This window comes from Aythya fuligula, chromosome 5 (assembly GCF_009819795.1).
Source record: "Aythya fuligula isolate bAytFul2 chromosome 5, bAytFul2.pri, whole genome shotgun sequence".
Taxonomy (NCBI): Eukaryota; Metazoa; Chordata; class Aves; order Anseriformes; family Anatidae; genus Aythya; species Aythya fuligula.
In genome coordinates, this window is record NC_045563.1 from 45674042 (window position 1) to 45701734 (window position 27693).

Below are 27693 nucleotides of genomic sequence, written 5' to 3' on the forward strand. Positions count from 1 at the left end.
GCATCCTTGCAAAGGTACGGTATATATTGACCATGTGGGTACTGATGTGTGCGTGCAAGTAGTGTGTTCAAAATCCCAGCCTCTGTGTCTCCTGCTCAGACCTATCTTCCTACCCCCAACAGGAATGGTGCTAAGGGTTGTTCCCAGGAAAACAAGGAAAATCAGAGAAGTAAACCCTGAAAATTCACGCTTTTCACATGGGACTGCTGAGGGTGTGATCTCCTTTTCCTAGATTCCTGATTTATGAATGCTATATCCAAAGTGTGGAAATGTTGATTCTTCCTAACTGCAAGTGAAAATGATAAGAGCAATGTTCTGAATAAGTATATTGTGATGAGTCGGAAAGATCAGGTAATGTGTGTCTTTGAACAGGCAAATTTAATTTATGGACAGATGAGTCTGGATGATCGAATTAACCCGGTTTAATGAATTACTCCTTCTCAGTGGAGCTGTGAAAACTGTCTGTATTGTGCTTTAGTCCCTCGCTTTTTCAAATAAATCATATTAAGGCAAAGTAAACAAGTTTGGTTCAGAGAGTGGAAGGGCTATTAGTATGGTCAGTTACGATGGCCCTGCAGATGCCTGGTAAATTGTTGAATGGCAGGAAGTTAATCCCATACACTGGCCTGTCTGTGCCCTGGGTGCGTACTTAACACTAATGGCTGTGTCTTCATTCCCAAGCTCTTAGTTCAGCAGAAACATGCCATCATGCCTAACATACGTGGTACAAAGATTTGCTTTGGAAAGTCTGTGAAACATTCAGATGGTATACTTAGGAATGTCCCAGAGAATCCCCCCCAGCTCCCCCCAGAATTAGTAAGTATTCTTTTTTCATACCAGGGGCTGAATAGTGGAAAAGTAACAGGATGATGTGCTAGCACTGCCCACCCAGGAGAAGGTGAATGGGTTTGAATGGTGCATTGCTGCTCACCCGAGCATTGCACCGACAGAGCAATGGAAGTTGGAACATGTCTGCTGGACCCACATTATGACAAACCAAATGTCTAAGCTTTTTGGCCACTCTGCTGTGGAAATTTAGTCTTTGTTTCATTGGTTTGTTTCTTGGGTTTATTTATTAATTTTTTTGTTGGTGGTGTTTATTTTGTGTGTGTTTTAGCACTGAGAGCTGGAGGGGTAACCAGCCCTGGGAGAGCTGTTAGCGGTGCACAGGGTAGCCAGCGGGGTGGCAGAACCCCTTTTTACAGGATTCCCAGTCACGTGCCAGTCTGCAAAGCCGCCTTCAGATCCCGAAGGGCACAGCCATGCCCCCACAACCCCCTAATTTTTCCTTAATGCCCGCAACGGGCCCCCTGCCAGCCGTGCCCGGGGCCTACCCGGCGGCGGGCGGTTGCCGGGTGACGGCCGGCCCCGGGCCGCAGGTAGGGGCCGGCCCTGCCGCGGGGCCGGGCGAGGCGGCTCCCAGGGAAGGCTCCGGGGCCCTTCGTTTCACGGCTCAGCCCGGTTTCGGCAGCTCCTAACCCCGGGGGAGGCAACCCCGGCTCCTGGTGCCTCGGTCGGTCGCGGGGGTGGCAGCCCGGAGCAGCCGGGCAGCGGCGCAGGGCGGGGTTTGTGCTTTGTTATTAACTACTTTGCGCTAACTAGCGACAGAAGGCGGAGAGGGGTAGGGCTTAACCTGCTAAATGCCTGCTTGCTGTTAAAGATTTTCAAAGGGGCTTTTGTAGCGATTCAGTTGGTCGGCTGGGCTGCATCTGGCACGCTCCGAGGCTGGCGTTGCTGTAGCAAAAGGTTTGTTTGGGGCTGGTGGCGAGCCGGCTGTGCCCAACCGTGCCTTGGTGTTTCACGCTTCGGTAGAAAAAGATTTCGGTGAATGAACAGCCCAGGTCGCTTCCAAGTTGTGGAAGCATCCCTGAGTGTGTGTGTTTTTTTGTTTGGTTGGTTGTTTTTTTTTTTTTTTTTTTTTTTTTATGTTGAGCTTTTCCATAATTTTCAGGTCCTTCTGAAAGACACAACTTGCAAATGATGGCTGAGTAGGCATCGATTATAAAAATGCAGCTTCTTCGTATGGGTTTGAAGCCTTGTTCAGTTTCTTGCAGAAAGGGCTCCTTGTGTGTTCCTGGTATGCTCCTGGTATGTTCCCTACCTTAGGATCCATATGTGATACAGAGAGTGATTTAGGGAGGAACCCACTACAAGGAAGAGGCTTATGATGCAGGTGTTGCCCGTAGTTTTTAATAGACAGTAAATATACTGAACTGAATAGCTCAAGCTCTCCCATCAGCCTGTCAGTAAAGTCTGTGCTGTCATGGCTCTGCACCTAACCTGTAGCATTTGCTTGGAAAAATCACCATTCCGTGATAAATATGTTTCTCTTCACCTGTTTGTTCTTCATTCCAACTGCTTTTGCAAGGCAACATTTTCAGGTGCATGATACAGTGAAAATATATTCAGTGTTGCCTTTTACCTGTTACAGCCTGATGCCAAGGCTTTCTGTAACAGATTCTGCTTATTCTTAGAAGCTAGGAAATGACTGGTTTTTGAGTAAATAATTGTTCAGCAAATAAATTCTTTTTGTACATGTGTAGATTCTTCTGTACTAAATCCTTCATGTTCTTATGTTTTCCTTGGGAAACTTCAGTTACACTTTCATTAAGCTCTTCTAGGCTGTAGATCTTAATGTCCTGTTACACTTTTCAGACCTATGGAGCATGATCTTCTGTTTTAGCTGATGAAGTACTTTGTGTTATTAACTGTAGAATGCTCAGTCTGTGTCATGTTGTGGGTTTTTTTTTTGTGTGTGTGTGTGTTTTGCTTTTTTTTTTTTTTTTTTAAGACCATGTTCTTACTGTTGTTTAACCAGGATATGGAGTAATGAAACAAGAAATTGCACTATAAGCAAATGCGTCATTGAAGATAAATGGAGATGAATGACTGACTACTCAATGAAAGCCTCTACAGCAGTGGGATGGAAAGCAAAAGAGAAAGAGCAACAGTGCCATTGAAGGAAAAGGTAAAATAACTGAAAATGTATAAAAGACTGAAAATGCTTCAGTACTTAAAAAAAAAAAAAAAGGCTCCCATTTATTTTATTTCTCCATTTTATGTGTTTTTTCTGACAAATAATTTGCACAAGAGAACTTTCATTAAAAATGAAATGTTCAGATATGTCAGAGGTCAGGGTTGCTGTCGTTAACAGATTTTTTTTTTTTTATTATGTTTTTTCTGGTCTATGTGTTCTCTGTTGGCCTTAATACTGAGAACATGGGTAGGGAGATGAAACTTCAGACAGTGTGTACCATTTTTAGTGAGAGAAAAACGGTCAGTGCCCTGTGCTCCTCTGCGGGCTGTGCAGTGAAGAGTGGGAACTGCATGCCTGCACATTCCTGTAGGTCTTACCTCAAGAGATTGGTAAGTGGGTACATACACCTATGGCAGTTTGTTAATTCAGTTGTACACTGCTGTCAGTGGAAGAGAGAACATCAGACTCCGTCCTCAGCCCTTTGAAATCATCAGCCTGTTTTTCCTCAACTCTAGGGACCTGATTCCATCTGAAAGCAGGATTCAGATTCAATGCAAGACCAATGTGAGTTTAGTATGAGAGTAGGGTGATTAATTGTTATTACTATTAGTGTGTGTGTACTTATTTAACTGAAGCTTCTTAAGGGCATGGTTAAAGAAACACAATTAATTTCCAAGTTTGAAGTAGTATAAAATTTAATTCTGCAAAATAGTATCATTATGTGATAGACCATAAATTTGGGATTGCCAGATTTGTCACTAATGTGAATGGTTTAATATTTATTCAGGAGGAATTATGAATAGGTCATTTTTAAGTAAGAAAATTCACGAGCTTCTCAGAGAAATTAATGTGTAAATTTAATTTGCCAGTAAAATGGTTAGTGTCCTTATACTTTCAGTAGATTCTTAAGTTGGCTTAAAAAACACTTGGGAGGGAAACCTATTTTATATCAGTAGGACTGCAAGTCCCTGCTATAGTATAAATCATAAGTCCAGATTTGCTGTGACAGATATAATAAAAGCTAATTTATCTGTATTAAAAGAAAAAGATTGTAGACTCTGGCCAGTTCAAAGAAGCATTATGTGATTATTATTATTATTTAAAAAAAAAAAATTCAGAAAGCACTTTTCTTTTATTGTAGTATCTCACATGAAAGATTTGAAGTACAACAAACTCTGATTCTTTATTCTGCAGTTTTTGCACCTTGAGTTTTAATTTTTCAGCATTGAGTTCTAACACTACTTTGGTTTCTCTTTTTTTTAATGTTACTAGTATAAGTAATGTTTGGGTATGTTTTTGTTTTATTTTAATAGAGAATCCATCCAGGTTCAAAGCAATGAACATGGCGAGGAAAGGTGTATAGAATGGAGGGCTTGAAATAAATTACTGCTTCTTGGAAAAGAGCATTCAGCTACTGTGCTAGTTCTCTGAAAATATCATCTTGCAGCTGGTCAAAAAGAAACAGTGTTAAAACTTCTAAGAGAAGGAATCGAAAAGACTATGAATTCATGTCCTGTCTCTGTGCCTGTATCTTGAATCTTATGTGCAGTTCTGACCTTGGAAAGTAAATGGCAGAACTGAAATTGGTTCCATGAAATAGAACAAAGATGAGAAATGGAAAAGAGACAAAATAAAATAAGACTCTTCAGCTAGAAAAAAGATGCAAAAAAATGTATAAACTAAGGAATGGTGTGGATAGATGAATAGATTGTCCATAATTGTGTCTAACCATTTGTGACTTCATTTATAATTTTAGTCTTCACAACAACCCATGACAGTAACATCTACAATCTAAACAAATACGGTGCAAAAATACCCTTTTTTCCTTTTAAAAAACTGCTTTTTGTTAATCCATAGTCGTTGGATGACTGCTTGCCATAAGACGTGACAAATAACTGCTTCCCTAATTATTTTCCCTGGCTGTCAAACACAATACACCTTTTGGCTTGGGATGTTACTAACTAGCTGATTGCCAGAAATGAAGACAATATGTCAGAGGAAGGATTGCTTGGGACTACTTCTGTTTCTGATAGTATTTTTTTAAGCATCTGTTTCTGCCTAGAGTAGCTAGCTGGCCCTCTGCCTCGACCCAGCATGACAGTTATAACACAACCTAATTAGTAGCCTAAATTGATTTTATAAAGTCCTTTGCACTGTAAGTTGTCTGCTCTTGCTAAAATTTTAGGGCTGGGTGTTACTAAATAAGCTCCTGCACCGTCTTGCACTGCTTGGTGTTTTCCTATGAGTTAAATTAGAATTGGTTTCCTCTCATTCAATATACCCCATGTGAGCAACACATGGAAATCGGAAACATCCCAGCATTGAAAATGACTCTTTGAATGGCTTCGCATGCCATGGAATCTCTTGCTTCAATCAGTTTAATTACCTAATAAAACGGGCTGAAAATTGTTGAGGGGCAGCAGAGCACTTTAAAACTCAGAAATGCTATATGTGATGCATTTTCATCCTGCATAGAAGTTTGGATTTCAAAGGGCTCATAAAAGCAGTGCAACAGTAGCTAGAAAAAAAAATGTCTGTTTTTATTGTCCATTTCTGAGATGGAATCTGGGAACGCTTCTAAACGGTGGATAATAAAAACACTTTGAAGACCAAGAACAGTTTTTCTTCTTGGCACATTTAGACTGTCACCTTAAGTCCTGGGTCCAGGGGCCAGACTAGCCTGACAACAAGCAGCGATGTTGTAAGCTTGATCTGGTATTTTGCTCCTCCCTGGTACATCATTCACCTGTGCAGAGAGACAGTAGTGGATGCATCTCTTTACTTTGTGTCTCAGAAAACAGAGCAGCACTGTGACAGTTTTATTCTAATGAACGGAGAGAGCCTACAAGAGCTTTGGACATAAAGGAGAAAATGGGGAATGCATTGGAGAGACACCAGTGTACAGGTCACTCAGCTTCTTCAGGTGGGAGGGGATCAACTGATGTTAAAGTCTCTTGCATTAAGCCCCAGACAAAGACAGTAGGGCTAGGCTAAAAGCAACATTTATGCAGAGTGAGAAGGTTTTTTGTTTAACAGGACAAGATAATTAGGGCAACACTAAACCAAAAAGTATGTTTGCAATGCAAGGGAACACTTTCCTTCTTGATATTGTCCCTTGTCTTTGCAACACTGACATTGCCTTGTATATAATATTTTTCAGTGAAATTTTAATTCTCTGTGGGACATACAAACTTGCGCTTTAATCCTCTGCAACTGATGAGAGTGAATTTCAAACTACTTGCACAGCATGGCTACCAGCAGAATATGGTAGGATCAAGACAAATCAGCTGGCAAATGCGTTTAATCACTGACAAAAGCTGTATTTATTAAATACCTAGCTCTGTGCTAATAGAAGATATCCAAAGACCTCACCCGCTGGCACTAATTCAATGAGATGGTTGCTTGAATGATGAGTTAGCTGTAAGCCACGCATTCAGATCTTGATTATTTTTTATTCCCCCTTAAAATATGTTTTCGTCACGCTGCTTCTTACTTTTTAAATATATATTGCAGCCTGTGTATTTAGACAGTATTGTTTATTTTTCCAGATGTTAAACATCTTAAGTGGAGAGATCCCTGAAGATAATTTTTCTTTTAATGTACTCAGACTGGAATACAGACTGAAGGATGTGCAGTGCTGATCTTGGGCACTGAGGGTTGTCTGGCTGCCTTTCTGCAGCCCAGCTCAGAAGCAGTATGCTGGGATTCATGTTTTTAAGTTGTCTTAGTCAAATCAGAAACTAAACAAGAAACAGCTGGGCAACTTTTACCTTTACCCGTGGGACTTTTTGTTAACCAGACTCCCTCAGCATGCCGTGGCTGATTAATTAGAACAGGGACCGTCAGCCTGCTCGTAGACCACATGTCGTAGAGGTGTTGTAAAGAAGAAATACCTATTTTGGGGGCCTTGTGGGAAAGCCTTTGTTAATACCTTAAATGATACCAGCAAATACTTCTGTCTTAAGTGAGGTAGGTGATGAACATTTTTACTTGGGTACTCGCTTTTCACTAGGTGTAAAGTTATTCATGTAAATCTTCAGGATTAGGGCCTTAAAACAACAGTGCTGAGTTAGCTTTTCCTTTTGGAGCTTGGAGAGCATGTAGCACACAGATAATTGCCTGACACTTCAAGATGGCCCTGTGTACCCCAAAACTGGTTGTGATTTCTTAACCGTATTGCTCTTAATAAAGATACTCTTTCTACAAAATCTTGCTTTGTTATGTCCTCAGAGCATCACAACTACAGTAAAATACCTCGTATCTGCAATTTAAGTAACTGTTGAATATTTGCTTGTTATGTGAGAATACTGGTCCTTTTGAATGCTAGGAAGGTAAATGACGTGGCTGACATTTCAGAGAAAATAATTGCTTGGGTTATTGTCCTTTGAAGGTTACAGAATATCTGATGGATATTAGGATAATCAATGGAGTGTTAAACCTGAGACCAAATCTTAATTCATTCTGAGAGGATGCACGTATCTGTGCATTCTGTCTTCTGAAATAAGATAGGATATTGGAAATAAGGTCCAAAGAGAAAAATATTAAGCATTTTCTTATGAAAGCCTTCATTTAGGCTGGTACTATGGTTCAAATTAATATCTGTACATTGGGAATAATTAAAAAGAATAATTTACTTTAACAAAGCTGAAACTGTAATGTTAAGGACTGCTTAAAAATAATTATTTTCCCCAATTTTTGTCTCCAATGATATCTGTTACATTTAAGGTGTTGATGAAAGGTAAAATGGTGACGGGTTCTTCTTGTCTCCTCCACTGCCGAAAACAATCGTAGGAGACCTCCTGGCAGCACCTTGGGTGTGCTGTTTTTCCACAACGTCTGTTTTTAACCTACTGTTTCCACATCCTACCCCTTGCTTTTCTCCTCTTATGCTGATTGTGGAGAGGGGTGAGGACAGAAAGCAGAAGAGCCTCTTGAGACATTTCCTTGCAAAAGAAAATTATAAGAAAAAATGTATCCAGGGCATCTTGCAATTTCAGCCCAGGATTTAGGTAATCCATGCTCGTTCAGCGTTCATAGCCACGTTCATTCAAAGTGCATAACCACTTGCACCACAGCAGGTATCAGTGAATGTTCGTAGCCAGTAAGATGTTGCCGCTGATCCCTTCCTGCCACAAAGCTCTAAAACTAAAAACAATTGAATGGACTTTGGGAGTGTCTTTGACACGTAACAGCACATATAATAAAGAGCAATGTGCTTTTTATCCTGCTATCACAACATTTGACAAGCTGGTTCCAGAGTGATTTAATTTAGAGGCATTTCCAGCACACGTGATAAAAATTTCTCATCACCTTACAACCTCTTTGGCAGGATGTGGGAAAGTATTACCTATCTAGCTTTTTTAATAGATGCAATCTGTAGATATATAAAGGAAGAACTGGTGGCATTTAAATGCATTGCCTTTTTATTTATTACTGCTCTGTTTTGGAAGAATATGAAACACCTTTTACCTCACGAGTGTCGTCTCAAAGCCAGTCTGGGTTTGTAGTGTGGGCTTTCCTCTCTAGGGCCACTACTTCTTTGGATGACAGCGCAGTTTGAGCTCAGCTTTGTGCATGGAAGAATGCAAAGACCAGGAAGCTTCCAAGACCTTTTCCTGAGGACTAAGTGGGATGCAGATCCTGAGGCTTACCCACCATGGCCATGGCAGCTCTGGAGCAGGATTTACATGTAATACCAAGGGACCACTGGGTGCTTGTACAGCTTGTAACACCATAAATAAGGAGGGTCAATATGTTTGCTTCATGTGCAAGTTTGGTTGCTTGAACCAAGGCCTCAAACTGGCTGAAAGATTAAATAAAGCCACCATTTTAAGCATTTGAGTCATTCAATGTCATTGAAGTTGGTGAATTTTGAAAGATGTTGAATGGGAGGAGAATTGTACTTGATATTTCAGCATTCTCATAAAAACATTTCTTAAAAGGGCCATATAAATGGAATGTTTATGAACACTTTATAGTGTTTATGTGATCACTTAATATTACAGCAGCATTGCTGAAGTAGGCATTACCTCCTTCTGTTTAACAAAATCAGATGATTAAAACAATATCATCTACTCATATATGAGAAAAAAAAAAGATTCCCATTAATACCAAGTCAGATGTTTTATTTTCCAGCATTTTAAAGTTGCACCTGCTAAAGCAGAGTGCTGTGTTGCAGAATGCTTTATATCGCATAAATGGAGCAGGAACTGTTTTTGCCATTAGGGGTGGATTATTGTAACAGTAGTTTCCTGATGACATCATAGCAAATTCCAGCTGCCCAAACAGTTATTTTCCAGAAGAGGTTATCTGTAGTGCACTTGCACAAAATTACACTTAAAAGGACACTCACAGTTCCCTTAGGACTTATAACCCAGACCTTTGTCAAATCCTTAGTGAACACCAAATCCTTTGCGGTAAGTATGGCCCCTGCTGTAACTTCTGGTTCTGGATTAAACAAAAACAGGGCAGCAGAAACTAAAGCCTGCAGTGCGAGTTTCCTGTCGTGAAGGGGTGGTAAAATGGCTCTGAGATGTTTTTTCTTCTGGAGAATTTTTCGGCTGGTGACATAAAGATAAGGGCATACAGCTTGTGGTACCCTACCTGAAATGACACGCTCCTCCCTGTAGAGAGGAGCTTTAGGAAGCCATGGGTAGCCAAAGAGCAGAAGAGGATGGTGGTTTAGAAACTGGCTTAAGGGAGCAGAGATTCATTTCTGTGGGGGATGTTATCCTCCTTTGTTTGGGGCTAGGCAAGAAGAAATGAAATCAATAGGAATTTGCTAGGAGCTGGGAAAGAGGATCTGTGAAAGCCCAGGAAAGTGTTTCATCTCTACCACAGCAGAAAAAAGAGAGGTAGAAACCCACTCTCCTGGGCTCCTGTTCTCCTGCCTAAAATCATATGGGCTGTGAGATAATCTTGGTGTCTCTGAAGGCTAGCTGAAGATTGATGTGTTTTCTGTTTCCAGGTGACTCGGTATTCCAAAAGGGCTGGGTGGCTCGTGTGATGGCATCAATGCAATGCCTGCAGAGCTGCTAGAGGCAGCAGAAACTTACAACAATCATGTTGGGGGCTTTCAAATGGTAAACTGAGTATGCTGAATATTCCCTCGACCTTGGGGACTTTGCTTTTTATTTCATTTCCCAGTACGTCTTTAATGCACAGATTTATACATCTCTCCTAGGGTAAATCTTGGTTGATTACTGTTGTTTGTTTTTAAACAACAGTAGCCTAATTGTTTAGACAAGCTCTTTAGGTAATATCTTGAAGGCTGCATTAGAAATTATAATGCCTAGTCACATCATTCACGGGGTATTTCCCAGACTTTAAGGAAGACTTCAATAATACGGAGTCAGACATTTCTGGCAATTGCTGTATTCGAAACACATGTTAATACACATTTAATGAAGAATTCACAATTCTATCATTGACTCTTAGATAAATGTTGTAGGAAGACAATTAAGTCTTGGAGTTTTACCAGTTTGTTGGATCCTAAGAACATCAAATAACTCTTCTCTGCCAAATTTTTCTAGCAAATTACAGTATTCTGCAGGGATTTCTAATAACATGTTGTTCCAAGGCTCATTTAATTTTAATAATAATTTCTCTTAGCTTGGCTAATCTATGTATGTTGAAAGTGTCATACAGTTTTTAGTGGAGCTTCACAACGCACCCGTAAATTGAATAGCTTAGCGTTATCGTGCTCTCTGCAGGAGGGAGAGCGGCAGCGGTGGAGGAAGCTGGCAGATAAGCTGCTTGTTGGATCCGGGGTCTTCCAGCTCACTGGTCATTCATTTCTCCTGCACTCATTGATTATCTGCTCCTAGTTATCAATGCATAAGAGCCTGCGAAATCGAGACCCCTGATGCAAATCTCGCAAACACTAATTCACCGTCTTCTTTCATTGTTTTATTCTCAATGTTCACGTGCAGGGTAGGCCCCCCTCCTTTTCCTACAAATTTCTGCTATTACCCAAGTCTTCCATCTACTCATTGGCATTGCTTTGCTTTCCCGTTTATTTCTCTGAAGGTTTGTGTTAGGTTCTGTTAGCTTTCATTGTTTTTGGTCTCCCAGAGTCTTGCAGGAATGTTCTGCGCTACCATTCATATATATCCAAAGTATATCCAACGCAGCCATCTTCTCTGGGGAGTACATCTTCAGGTTCATGACTTTTCAGACCCCTTTAATAACAACGCAGGCCCTTGTGAGCTGTTCCCCTGAGGCATCAACTAACGTTGAGGTACCAATCTTAACTTTTCCCTATCCCTTGTTTTGAGGATGTTTTGAAGTGATGGAAGCACGTTCAAACGATTAGCTTTGTTTGCTGACAGTACCTCAATTTCATCCCAGACAATCTGTGATGAAAATACTTTTCTCCTTTCTAATCCATTGTTACAATAATTACAAGCAGCGGATCGATAGCAGGAAGTATAGAATTGGAAGTGTTACTTCAGGTCTTAGGCCACAAATTGATCTGCTTGTCAACGCGTAAGTAAGTGCTGTATCAACACATATTTCAAAGATTGGAGGGCATGCTGAAGTGTAATAGCGATGGGCTGAAGGAAGGAGAAAAATAATTTGTTTTATGCAAGTGTATTAACTCTTTACAGCCCAAATTTACACAATCTTGCTCTTCTCATCTGTTTTGCACTCATGTTGCATCAGTAATTTCTGACTATTGACCCATTTGGCTCCAGTAATGTACAGGATTATCTGGATAATAATGACTGCTTGAATTAGGAGGAGCCAACAGTATTACACATGATCCAATGTAAGTCTCTTATAATTGTCAAAGTATTGCAGCATTTGTGTGGCAGATATTCTAATCCAAGCCAGTTATTGAGCAAAATTTATTTTTCTTAGGGAAATAAAGGCAACACCACAAGACCTTCATATCATGTAAGTTTTTAGAATCTCCTTGGACAACTGATGACTGTTACAACTCAGTGTGGTGGCTACACCATAACTATGTGCTCTGAAGAACAGAGAGGAAAGAAACCCAGAAACTATGGAATTCTTCAGAGGAAGAAACATGTTAGAAATTGATAGGTTTGGTTTTGTTTCCCCAGAAAGTAAGAAACATGGTATTGTGAGATCACTTTTTCCTCTTAATGGAAAGAAGTGTGGTAGTTGTACTACTATGGGCATGCTGAGGTTTTAGAAGCTGCATGCACCACTGCTCAGCTCGTTTTGTGGTATTTATTTTATAAGCCATTAGAAAGATTGAAAAAAAGTTGTCTGTCTCTGAAGAATGTGTCCTTTTATATCTTTGAGAAACGAACTTTGTGATGGCTCAGAAGTAGCACACTTAAGAGGCCAGTTTCATCTTTGGGAATGCTTATCAGGTACATGCAGTGACTCCTGAGGAAGAATATTTTGGTTCCTCTCTTCCTAATGCAGGGAGGTACTGCAGGGAGAGATTTGGGGGATTGTTAGCTGTTCTTCTTCAGATAAGGGCTACTACTTTTTTCTGACTACTGAGTCTTTCAGATTTCTCTTGCCTGGGTGGAGATGAAGGCTTTTGACTGGACATGAGTAGTGAGAAAAGTCATCAGAGAATCACAAGGTGGTTTGGATTGGAAGGGACCTTGAAGACCATCTAATTCCAACCCCTACCAGCCCAAGTTGCCCAAAGCCCCACCCAGCCTGGCCTTGAATGCTTCCATGGATGGGGCATCCACAGCTTCTCTGGGCAACCTGTGCCAGTGCCTCACCACCCTCTGAGTAAAGAAGGTGGTAATTCTCAGCTCTCAGCCACCAGTGAAACCTCATCAGCCAGTTATAATTAGCTTGATTATTTAATTACTTTTCCAGCACTAAGAAAAGGTATTGCCTCACAGTGGAGAATTGGGGGGGAAACTGCAGGTGTCTCTTAGCTGAATGAGGAGGCTTTTTGTAGTCTAGCCTGTTGTTGATACAGCAGTGTTTCCAGCTGTGATGCTTCCTTGCTGCCAAGTAATAGTAAATAGCTGTATAAATCATAGCAATGCTTGTACCGTCTGGGTACAGCTGACTGCTTTTTGACTCGAGCTGGTATACATATGCTTAGTCTCTTAGTTCAAAGCTAATCGTTAATATTTCTGTAAAAGGAATAGATTCAGAAAAGGAAGAATAAACACTTTTGAAGTGTTTTGTCTTCAAACTCTGGATTTCATTCCTCACTTAAGGCATACACAGCTCTGTTTAAATTATACTTTATTTTTTTCCAAGGCTCCCTTCAGAACTAGCAGTCAGTAGCCATGGCCTGAGCAACCTCAGTATCAGCGCATGTATGTTTACCTTAGGCAAGGAAATGTACACTGCTGCTATTTGTGCTGCCTACGGGCAAAGCTCACAGGGCTGGAGAGAAGTAATGATGTCTCCTGGTGCTGACATTTGCAGCCTGAAGCCCAGCAGAGTTTTGCTGTGTGCTGCTGGCATTTCTAAGAGGGGATGGGTATCGGAAGCTGTAGGTATGCCATTGGCTTCTTGTACAGCTGCAAAAGATAGTTTGCTGTAAAAGCTCGTCGTAGGCTGGACAAGGCAGGGCTATGATAGCTCATGAGGGTGAAGAAAAAGAAGAATACATCTGATGTGGTGCATTGCATTGAGTTGTTTCTGATTAGAGAATCCTTTGTCTCTATAGGCACTAACTTGTGACAAGAATCAAAATAGCGTTTACTAAAAATAAATGTTTTTGCTAATAAATACAGGCAAAAATCAGCCTATTTGTTATCCTTATATTCAAAGCATATCAAGATGGAACTGAAGAGGAATCCTGGCAGAGCTTCTCGTCCGGCTTCAGCTGCAATCCGGGTGACTGACTTGAGTTGGCGAGGTAACCTAAATCCCCGTCCACTGATTAAGGGTGGTGGAGAGCTACTTATGGATGAATACCTTTCCCCCAGGAAACTGGTGAGTAGACATCCAATGATTTAAAGAGAAAAAAGGAAACTGGCATATAAAGAGCTCTATTAACATAACCTTCCAGCAGCTCTTGTGATGATTGCAGATTGTCGCATACTTGACAGACTTCTGCATAAAGTAGGTTCTGTCTTATGGAAATTTATCAAATGTTTGTCCTCCTTTCTCCTTGTTTCATATAAAAATATGCCCAGCGTGAATGCTACTGTCTTTATTGCCAGTTTTCTTGAAGCAGCGTGAAGAAAAGTATTGGTAGTACAATTATAATTTAAAACAGATCTTGTTAATGCTGTCTGAAGTACCTTCAATGTTAGCATTAGAAAAAGCTTCTTACATGAATCTTGTTCTACAGATTGAAAATGTAACTTTAAAAGGGCAACTTTTTTTCTGAATTAGTGAAATCCTCTGTCCTGCTAAGAAGCCAATTAAAATATTCTGCAAGTGTTGTAAACATTTTCTATATTTATCAAAGTGTGAGGTTTCAAAGTGCATTTGAAAGCTGTGTTCCGTTTTGACAAGGGGAAAATTATTTTGGCATGCAGCTTGTTGAATGAGAGTTATGTGTGGAAATGTCTAGTAAAGGAAGATCTTCTTGTATGTTGTGCTGTACTTGCTCAGGACTAATTAAGGGTGGAATCCTTTGGGAGCTAAAAGCTGAGTTGTAACCTTGCTTGGTCCTGCAAGAGGGAGGGAGAGCTAGGAGCAGAAGGTAAAAGGGAGAAGCTGCAGCTTTCCATGCTGCAGAACTGTGTAGAAATTTGTGAAACATGGATGGGGTCAAGGCTGTGTTTCAGATGCTCCCAGAGACTGGGGTGGTGTTCACTGCATCCATAACCCTCTGTGCATTCACATCCTGCAGGGGCCGTGTTCCAGCTGATGTCTCAAACAGCAGGTTTACTTACATGCCTTCCTAGACATTCGCCAATCACTATTTTGACTCTGCACTGGAGCTTAGATAGGAAGTTGTTCTCAGAATCTCTCTTCTCTTGGTACCTAACTCTTTTCCTAAGCAAATCACTTTCTGTAGAGTATGTATTTTAAACTCTCTGGAAATAAAATACAGCCTATAACCTTACGATCTATACCATTCACTTTCCTTTGGCCAATGTCAACCGCTGACAACTTCTTGTTTTTTTTTTAAAACTTGGCATGGAGTTTGACCAGTGTAATACGTTTGTGGCCTACAATACCCTGTATAAATCCAATAGGAAGTTCTCAGAGTAGTCTGTTTTCTTAGGGCATGAACCAAAGCCCATTAGAGTAACCAAAACAGCTGTCCTTTGACTTCCATAAACTCTGAATTAAACCCTTAGAAAGTTCTTTAGTTGGTAGTGTGTTTTTTTTCCTTTTCTGGAGCTGTGCCGCTTTTAGTTCACAGTAAATTGTAAGTAGAAAAGCATGCTAAGTCAGTGTTACCCAGTTTGTTATTTTGTCATGTTTCATTTTTTATACAGATCAGACATTAAATTCTCCTCCAATTCTAGCCTTTTTCTTAGTAAATGAAAGCAAATCTTTACGATTCATGTAATAAATTACCTCTTGAACTTAATCGGGTCTTGCCACTTTAAGATTGTGCATATTAACATTTGTAAGGGATTCACTTACAAAGACTTTTAAATGGCTGCATACTGTCCGAGTAATTTTTCTGGACAAAGTTATCTCCTGGCCCTGGAACCTGACATTTGTGTTGGCATAGACGGGATACTTCCTGTTGAGAGGAGAAATTATATGACATTGTCAAGGAAACATTAACAATGTTTATAGCTTGTTTTAATAACATTTCCAATTTATCTATTCTTTGACCTTTATGTTGATCAAATTGAGACTGCTGCTTCCATAAATTTACTTCCTCTGCACTTTCAAATGTAAAAATAGAGATACTTTTCAAACACTTCAATCTGGAAAAAAAAAAATCACGTGCGTATTTTTAAAGGAACCACATGCCATTGATAAGCAAATGGTTTGAAAGGATGTTTTGCTTGAATCAACACACTTACAATATCTTCTTGGTTGTCTTTCAGTTGTGAATATTTTAAAGTTATTGATTGTTTTCACTGAAGTGCTCTAAGAAGGAGCTAATAGATTTTTAAAATACATGCTCATTAAAGTTAAATTACTTCACATTCAGATAAGGACATAGGCCCTGTCTGTACCTGCATATTTTACTCATTTTGTCCTTTTTCCAGAGGGATAGCAGTAGCAGTCTCCATTTACTAAAGGAATTATTATTCTACGCTAGCAGTCTCAATTACTAAGGAATTTCAAAAAGGTGTGTGTATTCCTTCACCTTTTTTTCCAGTCGTCAGAGGAGAGCTTGGCCTTAAATGATTCCTTTATAAAAATGCTTTTTCCTTTCTTTTTTGCTGTGTTGAATGCCAAAGCACACGAGACAGACCACTACTCCAAAGCTTGCCCATTTTGCTCTTCTCCACAGCAGACTCACTGTGCTTCAATCTTACACTTGTTCACAAATTCTGTGTGATTCCATATTCTAGTCAGGTTAATAACATCTTCTGTAGCTTTTTGCTTGCTAGTACCTCTCCTGCTGTGATGTCACACTGTGGCCTTTTGTGTTTGAATACTCTTCATCCAAGCTACAGGTCATTTGATGCAAGGGTTGGTATCATTAGCTGTTCTTTTTTATGCTTTCTGCTGGTATCAATATCAATTTTCTGTTGTGCTGTTTAATCTTCATCTATATCAATAGTTGCTCTTGCTTTCCCATTTGTGCATGTGCTATTAATATTTCCAGCTCCCTTCTTTACCTCTTCTTTGTGCTGTGCTTGTGTTATTATCATATGATACAGAACACTGTGATTCTCTGTGATACTAGGGTGAGCAATTTTTTCCCCGTTTTCCCTTTATTCTGAAAACTGGTTATTAATGGAGAATATACTGCAATTAATTTTCAATTTTATTGAGGTTGTGGCATAGATTTCTCATTAAGTATGGAGGAACTGAAATTGAGTTTCACCTGTCTTGACTCAGATTTTTAACTATTAACCCTCCTATCTGTTCCCAGTATTTTGCAAAGGAAGGCTCTTTTCCTGACTTCCACAAGAAGCATTCAACTTCTCGGATTAAACTCATCTTACAGGGTAAAATGATCTTCCAGATATTGTCACGTTATCAAAAGTAATCGCTTCCATTCCTGAACTTGTCTTATCGTCATGGTTTGTATGTGATCTTTAGAGAACAAAGGAAACGTTCTTCTTATTTTGCTATTTATTGATCCTGCTCCAATTAATCATGTTTTTTAAACTTAGGAACATGTGTTCGGAAGTGGTGTTTAGTTTTGTTGCTCAGGAGGTTAGGGTGTATTTCATATGGTATGCACTCATCCTCATGGGGAGAAGAAAATCCTGGAGGGTCCTGGAACAACAGATTGGATTCTTACTGAAATGACTCAATCATTTCCTTTTTTTCCTTGGCAGAAAGTTTTCCTCGCAGTTGTAAGCTAAATGAATTTGAGAAGAAACTGGAATCAAGGGAGCAAGAGCAAAATTTTGCTAATTTTTCTTACATGGAGTCAACAAGATGGACCTAACTGATTTAATTTGGATCTTCTGACTCCTTCCTTACAATTGGGTAATCATTTAAAACTAACGTAACAAAAAAAAAAAAAAAAAAAGCTTCAAAGGGACTTCTGGAGGTCTTCTACTTCAACCTTCTACTACAAGCACAGCTAGTTTGAAAATTAGGTCAGATTGCTCAAGGTAGTAGTAAACATAATATTGTGAATAGGAAAGAAGCTATGAAGCCTCATTTAGTTTCAGAGCTTTCCTTTGGAATGTCCTTCCTAACTACCTTTACTACAGTGAAGGCTTGTACATGAGAGTGCTCATCCTGCTACTTAAATTCCCATGTTTCATGTCCAAATTATCACATTAGCAGTCTTTATGTACACATATGCATGCCTGTTGTAACAAACAGATTTTCATTTGCATATAGTAACAGCTGCTCAGCTGACAAAATTACAGAACAGAGCCTTGGCTTCTGAGTGGTAAGTGACACTACATTGAAATAATGGTTGCAGCCACTTGCTATGCACCTAATTGCTAGATAGGAGTAAGAATTAATATCAGTGTATGGTATATCCATGTGAGGGGAAAGTAAATCCTTAAACAAATTTGTAGCAAAAATTGATGTTAGGAGTATCTCCCCTCTTAAGTTTGTGATAGTTAGACAGAGATCGCTTAGCAACCTGTAGCATCGGACCCTTAATGGTGGTTTAAAAAAAAAAGGTGTCAGTACTGTGAACCCCCAGCATGGGTCAGGAGCTGGACGTTGACAAGGCAGGGATCTTGTCCCTTGAGCACACAGAACCATTTCCATGACTTGGGGGCTTCAGTATGGGAGAAAAGACATCTTTATTGATCCATCCATCAACAATTAAACTTCACAATTATTATCCTCATCTACCCTTTTTGTACTAGCCAAGAAGATTCCCAAGAAGTTCATCACAGACTGCATGCCAGGCTAATCTCTTCATCTGAGCTGGGAAAAGTGTGTCCTTGTATGTATATGCAGAAAGCAGTGAAATAAAGCTAAATATTGTAATTACAGGCATCTGCAACATGTAACCATTTCTAAAGGAAGATTATATGTAGGACCACAGAGAAGTTCTGTTCCCTTTCATTGAAAATCTCTTGACTTGGAAATACTTAAAACCTCATTAATGGCCTAGTAATTTTCTTCTCAGAAGAAATACGTTGTTGTACTTGTAGCAACATTTATTTATTTTATTTTTTGTGCAGGAAGAGATTATACTTGGATTGGGAATTAGAAATAAAATCCTTGTAAAAGCAATGAATGCATGAATCGACGTGAATCTAGTATTTGCATACAGGTGTAGTATTAAAAGAAAATAAGCTCACCACTCAGGAATTCCTGTGCTAGCCAAATTAACCAAGATCAGCAAAATAAACGCACAGCTGGAAATGCTTCTCTGACAGCTGCACGCAACATGCTCTTCAGCAACATATCTACTTTTCTTAGAGTATGTGAAAAATCTGGGAAAGAGCGAAGAAATCAGCTGTATACACCAGCTTTAATTGAACAGATATTATTTGCCAATTAAGGAATTTACAGAGAGGTGCAAGTGGGACTTGAACCGGATTTCCCTGCATCCCCAAGTGCCTATTCTGCCAGTTGGGAAGCTCTGCAAACACAGAAACATTTTTCACTTACAGTTTTTCACAGAATACTTATGTCTTTTCTTGTCAGTCAGAAGAAAAGCTTTCCAAACATGTTCTCCAGTTAGATATTGGCCAGACATTTTGCACAATGAGAAAGGTTTGTGAGCAGTTAAGGAGTTGCTTCATAAAATACTGGCAAAATTATTTACCAATAGCTTTTGCATGATCTCATGGAAAAGAGTTTTCCTCCTATTTTGAAGGAGGTGCAGAAATGTAAAGTGAACTTTGTCCATCTTTGTTTCGCTTCTCATTTTGTCTTTGAAGAATTGTGCATTGCTTTGCCGTGGAAATTCATCCTTTCAAATAAGCAATTTTAGGGTGGAGTGTAACACTCGCTGCACAGAATCAAGTTGTCAGGCCACAAGAAAGATTTTGGTATTTGATTCTTCAGAAAGCACCTGCCTTCTCCTTCTAACCAATGCTCACCTTAGTAGGCAGGTGGCAGGCAGAACTCTCTCTGGACTCGAGCAATCAACCTGAAATTATAATTCATTTTTTCCAGGCATTTTTCTGCTGTAAAATAACTCTGCGTGTATCCAGTTCTCTGCCTAGAGTAGATCCTCGGTCCCTTGCTGCAGCTGTAAACAACACAAGAAATCCCTAGATGGCACAGCGCCTTCATGTCTGTAAGCATTCCTGCAGCACAGGCAGGGAAACCTTCTGTCGCTGGCTGTCAAAACAGCCCGTGGAGCTTTGGGCAGGCGGTCAGGACTTGAAGCCACAGTAGGACACTTCTGAATTAGGGCAGGAGCTTGTTCTAGACCTGGCACAGTCCTAGGAGTGAAGAGCTGCTCAGTGCCTTTGCACCACTTTTACTCACATGGTGCCAGACATCTCTCTGTCCAAGCGGCTCATCCTTGTCAGTGCGTTTGGCTGGGATTTTTTTTACAACCTAATAGCAGTAAAATTCCTCCCAAATATCCTTCCTTTTAGATGTTGCTGCAAGTTCCCGTGCTTTGACATTAAACAGCAGTATAAAAAGGAGATCCTTATTATTTTTTTATTTTAAATGTTTCCATGTCCTTGCCTTAATCTCCTCCATTCCCAGTGCCAGAATTTTAGCTATGACATCCGAGACCTGTCCAGCTGCACCAGCGTGCCAAGAAATGGGTCTGGGGAGTGGGAGTGCCCTAACTGCCCACCCCAGGAGCTGCTCACCACTCAGCCTTCTCTTGAACTGCTGCCCTGACCTTCTGCTTGCCTACCAGCTTGCAGTCGCACCTGGGGTTCTTGTGCTTCTAGTGCAGTGTCTTGAAGGGAGCTCATATCCTCAACCTGAGAGCTTTTCGTCTTTCCTCTTTTTTTCTTTCGAGAATCTCCTCAGCATCAGCAGGCAGAAGGACAGTGTTTTTCACGGAGGTGGTTGGAAAAGCAGACCAGGGAAGCGGAGGCTGTGAACACGTGGAGCCTGTTGCATCTGCTTAACACATGCTTCAAGCAGCTATCAATAGTTCAAAGGGCTGCTGGTGGCAGCTAATAACCTTTTACAGCGTTGGAGCAGCAGCTCTGCTTGTTGCAGCACTAAATATTGATGCACTAAGGGACTCCTCTCTCAGCCAGGGGGGAAAGTACAAATAAAGGGTGGATCTGGAAGAGGAAAAGGAGAAAAAAGACGGTAGTTCCTAATACAAAGCAAAAGAAGATGGAAATGTAGAAGAGAATATAATCTTACACAGCTTTTATTCTTCAATTTTGAAAGAGGAGGACAAGGAGCAGAGCTGTATCTCTTGTGGTCAGAGCTGTGAAAGGAGGCTGTGTAGGATATTGCAGGGGGAAGGACGGCACAAAGGGAACTTGCAGAGAGCAAAGGAGAAAAGCAAACGCCCCTCATGGTGCCAGGGCCTTCTGCTACTGTACTGACAAAGTATATGACCCAAAGCTTATTACGTGTTCTGAGACCTCTTTCTGTTCTGTCTTTCAGGAAAGCAGGTACTCAGGCTACTTTGATGGGGATGAGGGAGGTGTTTTTTAAGGAGTTGGCTTTAATGACAATAAGTTTGCATCTAACTTCAGCAATTCGAGTGCATGGTTGTGTACCAGGATGTCAGCTAGCTCTCATTTCTCATGTGCTGTCATGCTAAATGACAAACTGTCATCTGCTGAAAAGAATTGCTGCAAAGTACGGCTTGCAGTGAAGGACCATGTGTTTACTTGGGGGAGAAAACTGTCTGTAGCTGGTAAGCTTGCTGCTTTGGAAGAAGAAAAACAGTTCTTCTGAGGACCACACCTGGGGATAGAAAGTAAATTTCGGGATGCCACTGAGCTCTGTCAAGTTTTCGCCTTAGAGCTTTGTTTCTTATGCTCTAGTGTGGTGGCAAGAAAGTCCAGAAACTTTCTTAGGCTCAGCCTGCTTAAAATCACAGTGTAAAAATTCATATTAAAAATAATTTTAAACACAATGTTTTAAAGGTGATTCAGAAGCAAACAAAGATTTGGGATAATTCTATTTCTCAGGAGTCCAATTCAAGGCCTCACAGAGGGAGCCAGGTTTTCAAAGAGGGCTGCTCAGCTGTTTCAGGAAACCATGCCCTTCTAAACTGTCATCTCAGCTCCACTCAGACTGTTTTGGTCCTTTGTTTGTTAGGGGATGTGGAGCCATTTGAGTGAATGAAATTGCAGTCACTTGTGAGCAATACAAATTTTACTTGATGAGCGGGAATGTTGCAACTGCCCTTTTTCCCTACAAAAATGAACTACATGTTCTTGCGGTTATTTTTTCCTCCCCAAACTCATAAACAGAGGTGGTCCTACACACATTCTCTTCTAATGAATCATTTCCCCCTTATTAGTGTTGGTCTCCAGATGAAAACAAGCTAAAGTATGTTGTAACTTTCTAATAGTAAGAAAAATTATCTCCCATAGGTAGAGATTATTTAACGTGAAGGAACAAAGTCATTCAACAGAGTGGCAAAAGGCAGGTGACAATACGTCTTGCCACCTGTGTTCTTGGTTGTAATGCTGAGGAGAAACTCAACAAAATCAGCCATTTCTTTGAAGCAGACTTTTTTAGCTGTAAGTCCTAACTCTTCTGGCACAGAAAGGTGAAAATCTAGCAGCTGTATCACTATCTGTAGCCTCAGCTCTTTCAGGCAGTCACAGTGACCTAAAGCCTTGTTCTCATCCCTCTGGAGTATTTCAGATCCTTCCATGAACCAGTAACCCATCAGGAAAAAGGGGCAGAGTTCCCTCCTGGTCTATTTAATTAAATTGGTTCAAGAAGGATTCACTGAGCACCCAAAGCTGATGCAAATGAAGCAGTGGGACAAGTAGTGGGGAAGAAAGGAGGGAACGGGGGATGAGAGCAATCTTCTGGCAGTGGTAACACATGAGAGGGTTTCAACTGCTTGTGGAATTGCAGCCTGGGACCATAGGACTTCACTGCAGTTTTCATTGGCTGCCCTAGAGCTTCCCTCTCTCATTTGTGAATAATTTCTGCTCGTTTCTGTCGTCATGCTTACCTTTGCCAAGTAGGTCACATTACTGAGTGGGCTCGCTCAGGCTTTTCCTTTGGAAAGTGGCATGCCAGGATTTTGGTTCAAGGCTGTCTCTATCATTTGTTGTGATTAACCTAGCAAACAGGTAGTCTCAACTGACCCTATATTAAGTACAGAGCAAAATCTGAATGTATGTGTCAATGCCAACTTCAGGATATTTAGGGAAAGAACCTGTGATAGTGAGTTGGATTCACACACACCCTTGCTTACTGCAGCAGTTGACCATATCACGAAGGTTTTGCAAAAACAAAAGGTTTTGGAGGCTTCCATTGACATTGCCTAACTCTCTTAAAAGAAATTTGTAATTCTTGTAATTACTGGTGTGTTCTACCAGAAAAGCAAACCTTTTAAGACCATCTTGAGCTAAAATTGTGTTCTCTTATGATAGTTTCTGATCAAAACACATTACTTAGCCTTTTACAGAGTTTTACTATCTAGCACCTTTTTGATTAGAGGTGACACTATGATAACATTTCTTATCTGCTGAGGATTTGTACAAGATTTACAAGTTTTTACAAATTTACACAAGTTTTAAAGTATGAACATGTAGTTCAAATTAATTTAATTGGCATGTAGGTCTTTTGTTTTGCAGCTTGAATATAATGCTCAGCCTGGATTCTGTGAGCAATGTAGAATTTATATGAAATTGGAATAATTCAGAGCTACTAGAAAGAAAGATCTTTGAATGCTAAATTTATTTTGATGTGATCACGTCTAGGCATTTTGACGTGGAGCACATGCTGACACAGCACAGCTTGAAAGCCTTTGTACACCTTTTTCCTCCTGTATCTGTTTTTCTTTCATGAGAATACACATATATCTCTGCTTATATTTACAGAAAGCTTTGACAGGGATAGATGATCTGCAGCAAGTGAAGGCCCTAGAGATGCGAGTAGATACAAGAGAGAACAGCTTGGGGAACTTCGGTAAGAAAACGATTTATCCTCTGCTTACTTTCTCAAATTTTCCTTTATTGTATCTTAGCAGGACTGGGGACTCAGAAATCAGCAGCTAGTGTGAAGTACTGTCCTGCTAGGGAGTTCTTGATCTCCCTTGTATCTCTCACTTGATCACTGTTTCCTTTTGTGAGGCACTACATAGGACTGAACGCTACAGCAATGGGATGAGTGACACCACTTCTGTCTAATGCCAATTAATTTGAACAAATTCTTCACAAATGACATGCCTCTAAGCCTTAAATGAGCATTTACTGATTACCTTGTCCCCTAGGGTACTTGATGCTACTCTAGCGAGACAGAATAGCCAAAGTTCAGTTTGTCTCCACTGGAAGATTCCCCTGTGGCTGAGATATCGCTAGTAGTATCAGGCTGCTAATATTTGCAGCAGCCTATATTTGCTTCCTGCACTGCCTCATCAAGCTGTGCTGGCAATTGTGCCTGAGGAAGCTCCTCTAGATACATCATCTGATGAGCCCCAGGAGGCCCTAATGCTTGTGATTTGTCTCTGTGTCATCATCTCTGCACTGGAGAAGTAAGAAAGTACTGAAGGAATTCCTTCTATAGAAGAGTTAACACTGAGTATATGAAAGATTTTTCCAGTACTGGCAGTCATTTCTGTCAGCAACATGTAGGCTTTCATCACAGTCAAGTCCATCTTCAGCTAAAATGAAGCAGAGTAACTACTGCAGGGTAATATTTTATGTGCCAAATGGAGTCACACCCCTGAAAGTGGGTGCTGGTATTTTCAGACAAGCAGTTCATTTTCCCACGCAGACCACCAAGGTATGCAAGTGACTATAATGTAACAGCTGAACAGCTTTCATGGGCGTTTTGATGACAATTTATGAAGAATGGAGAAAGCAAGTGCAATGGGGGGTGGGGGGGTAGAGGGGCGTGGGTATGTCTTGCATTGTACATGCCACTTTATATTGGTTATTCAGTTTATATTGCAGATAGGTCTCTTTATGATAAGTAGTTGGTAATTTAAGGTAAATTACATCTGTTTCTTTCGGAGTTCATGATCAGTCGAGTCATGTTTCCTCCAGTTGATAAGAAAATCTTATTATGTGCTTTCTACTAGTGCTCCAAAGTGGTGCTCCCATTCCTATGTCATTTTACATCAGATGTTACAAGCTAGCAAAATGTCTTACCTTATCCGTGACTTCTGTCATGGGATTATCTTAAATATGTAGTCCCCTCCATTTCTTCTTTTGAACTTTTACCTTACCGCCTCTTACTCCTTATGTGCTCACAAAACATACCACGCTCAATCTTGTAGATTTTCTGAAGTATTACTATAGAAGAAGAACAAAAAAATATGGATATAATTTACATGTCTCTGATCTCTCTTTTTCATGTGTCCTCCATACTTCCCTTTCCTTTCCATTACTGGAATAATTCCCTTTCTTTCTGCTCCTTTGGATAGGTTTTTGCAACTTCTACAGAATACAGAGCACTATTCCCATGTTGCAAACAATTTCCATCTTATGTCCAACTGTTTGCACCAGGAGTTGGACTTTGGAGGCTATAAAGAAAAATAAAAGGCAGCTCTGGGTCCCCACTGCTTGTGAGAATAACAAAACATCAACACTATCCTGTGTGTTTGTTTGTCTTTATGTGCATTACTGACTTTCCCTCCTGTGAAAGTCTCTTTGAAAATGCCACCAGATGGCTAGGGCAGAAAGTTTGTCACTTAATGCTTCCAGTGGTTTCCGGTTTGCAGTTTCTCCACAACTTTTCTGGGCAACCTCTTCCACTGCCTCACCACCATTATAGTAAATAATTTCTTCCTTATATCTAATCTAAACATACCCTCTTTTAGCTGGCTTATGTTGAGCTTCTCACCAACCACCACCCCCAGGTTCTTCTCAGGGCTGCTCTCAATCCATTCTCCCCCCCAGCCTGTATTTGTGCTTGGGATTGCTCCACGTCCCTTCCCTCCAGCGTGTCACCACCCCACACAGCTTGGTGTCATCAGCAAATTTGCAAAGGGTGCGCTCCATCCCACGGTCCATGTCACCAGCAAAGATGTTGAACAGTGCTGGTCCCAATATTGACCTGCGAGGAGCACCACTCATCACTGATCTCCACCTGGACATTGATCCGGTTACTAGAATGCACGTAACTCCATGGAACCTCGTAGCTCTTGAATCCCAAATTTACACAGAAATTTTCACTCAAGAAATGTTTTAAACTTCTTGGTGATGCACAGACTGTATCCCAAGCATTGAGGGTCTGCATCTCCTTAGCAAAATTTCCAGAGTGATTTAAAACTTGTTGCTTTTCTTATAAGCATTCCACTCATGAGATGTGATGAGCTTTACAGTGTAATCTTGTCAACCTTTCCCAATTTGCCAGGACAGCCTTTCCCCAGTGGTGTGACATAGCAGGAAGGAACAGTTATGTTTCTTAGGGACAGGGTGTGGGCTGAAACCCTAAAAGACTAATGTGAAAATGTTCTCATGTGTTCAGTATTAGAATAATGAAAGACTTCATGCCAGAACTTGAAATTGAGTCTTAGTGGGGCTGGGGGCAATTGCTGAAATCTCTAGCTATTTGTTTTCGGTGCACCTTGCTGAGTGACAGGCACAACATTGAACCTCCCTGGCAAGTCATATATCCAGCTTTGTGGAATTTGGATTTACTTCTGTGTTCTCTAACTGCATGTAGGCTTCAGCTTGTACTCAAACAGATGGGCTGTTTCCTTTTTATTAGCTTATCCCTTCAGTTTTGATTGCTGACAGATCTGGGACCGTTTTCATGACCAGCTCATAGAAATCCCTGTTGAAAGTAATGGTGGGATATAGTCATTTAAGACACTACATAGTTCTCTTATTTCTAAGTGATTTTAATAGCTACAAATCAAGTTACCCACAATGCTGTTCCCTGGTACTTATTCAATTGTTGCCTTCTGGCAGCCAGTCTAAGTTGATTATGTGTCTGGAGACCGCTGCTTCCCTTTGGTGAGGCAGCTGGTTTCTGCTGCGAGGGGACTGCAGAAGACTCTCTTGCTGCTCAGCAGAAAGCATTTTATCAAGGAAAAGCTCTGCTAAAGGTTCGGAAATAGGCATATGTTACTTTTCATACAGGGTTGCCTTATCTGTTTCCTTCTGTTCTATTTGTCAATGTTTCTTTGCAAGAGGCAAAGGCAGAAGACGTCCATCGGCAGGCACTGGCAGGATCTGGGGCAGGCCGGCACTGAGGCTGCAGGCACGGCTCCAGCACATGTTTCTGCCCAAGCTGCCTTTAATTGAGCTGGTATTAACAAGCTTCACTGAGGACATGCAACAGCACAGGGGTAGGCAGCCTCTCCAGGAATCAGAAATACATCCAGCAGTGAATTCATATTAAACCTTATGCTGATGCCTCTTTTTGTGAGGTTGTAATCTCAGGTAGCTAGACTGCAGCTAGCTCGGGTTTGTCTGCAGCTGCTGCAGTCTAATCTCCAGCTATATTGTCCATTTCCCCCCAGAAACGTGCAAAAAGGCACGCTTAGAACATACATGGGAGTAACATCAAGGTGATGTAACTTGATCAAACACAACTTAAGTGAATTAAATAGCCTGCTTAATTTACATATCAGGTTGCTGTTGCTGGAAAAGTGCAGCCTGAGTTCACATGCCTGTTCTGTACTGTAATGTCATCAAAACACACAGGTTCCCTGATGCCAAAGCCAGCATTTGTCAGTCCTTTCTTCTGCATATATTTTGCAGTAGGTCATACTCCAGGAGGCTTAGCAAGTCAAGCCAGGATGATTTTTTGCTAACAACAGAAAAACAATATACAAGGTGTTGCCTGAAGAATACATTGCAATATAAACAACAAGTGCAATTAATATACGTATTGTAGCTTCTGGAGTATAATTAAACCAGCAACCTGCCTGCTTTCTCGTTAGTCCTAATTAGTTATATAAATGTCACCTGCTATACTAAGGCAGCTCAGAGAGATATCTTCATTACTACTCTACTTGTGAAGTGTATTACTTAAGGCAATGCTGTTGAATGTGCATGTATCACTTTTATTCAGCAGTGCAGTTAGTAATCTGAGAATTGCAGTCTCTGGACCTAAATATAGCAGCTCTGAGGTAGGTGTTTGCAGAAGATTCATCTTAGAGAGTAATTAGACTTTACCACAAGAATGCTCGTTGTGTTGGTGGACCAAAC

The 27693-nt window shown here is 40.6% G+C and overlaps 1 protein-coding gene across 1 annotated transcript in view; it reads left to right on the forward strand.

Moving 5' to 3' along the window:
• Positions 1–23418: 23418 nt before the first annotated feature.
• The window catches only part of LRRC56 (leucine rich repeat containing 56), a 37330-nt gene continuing 33055 nt past the window's right edge, over positions 23419–27693 (forward strand). Inside the window, exon 1 of the mRNA XM_032188762.1 lies at positions 23419–23497. Within this exon, the coding sequence (XP_032044653.1) occupies positions 23458–23497 (40 nt within the window). The 5' untranslated portion in view covers positions 23419–23457. The remainder of the gene's footprint in view (positions 23498–27693) is intronic.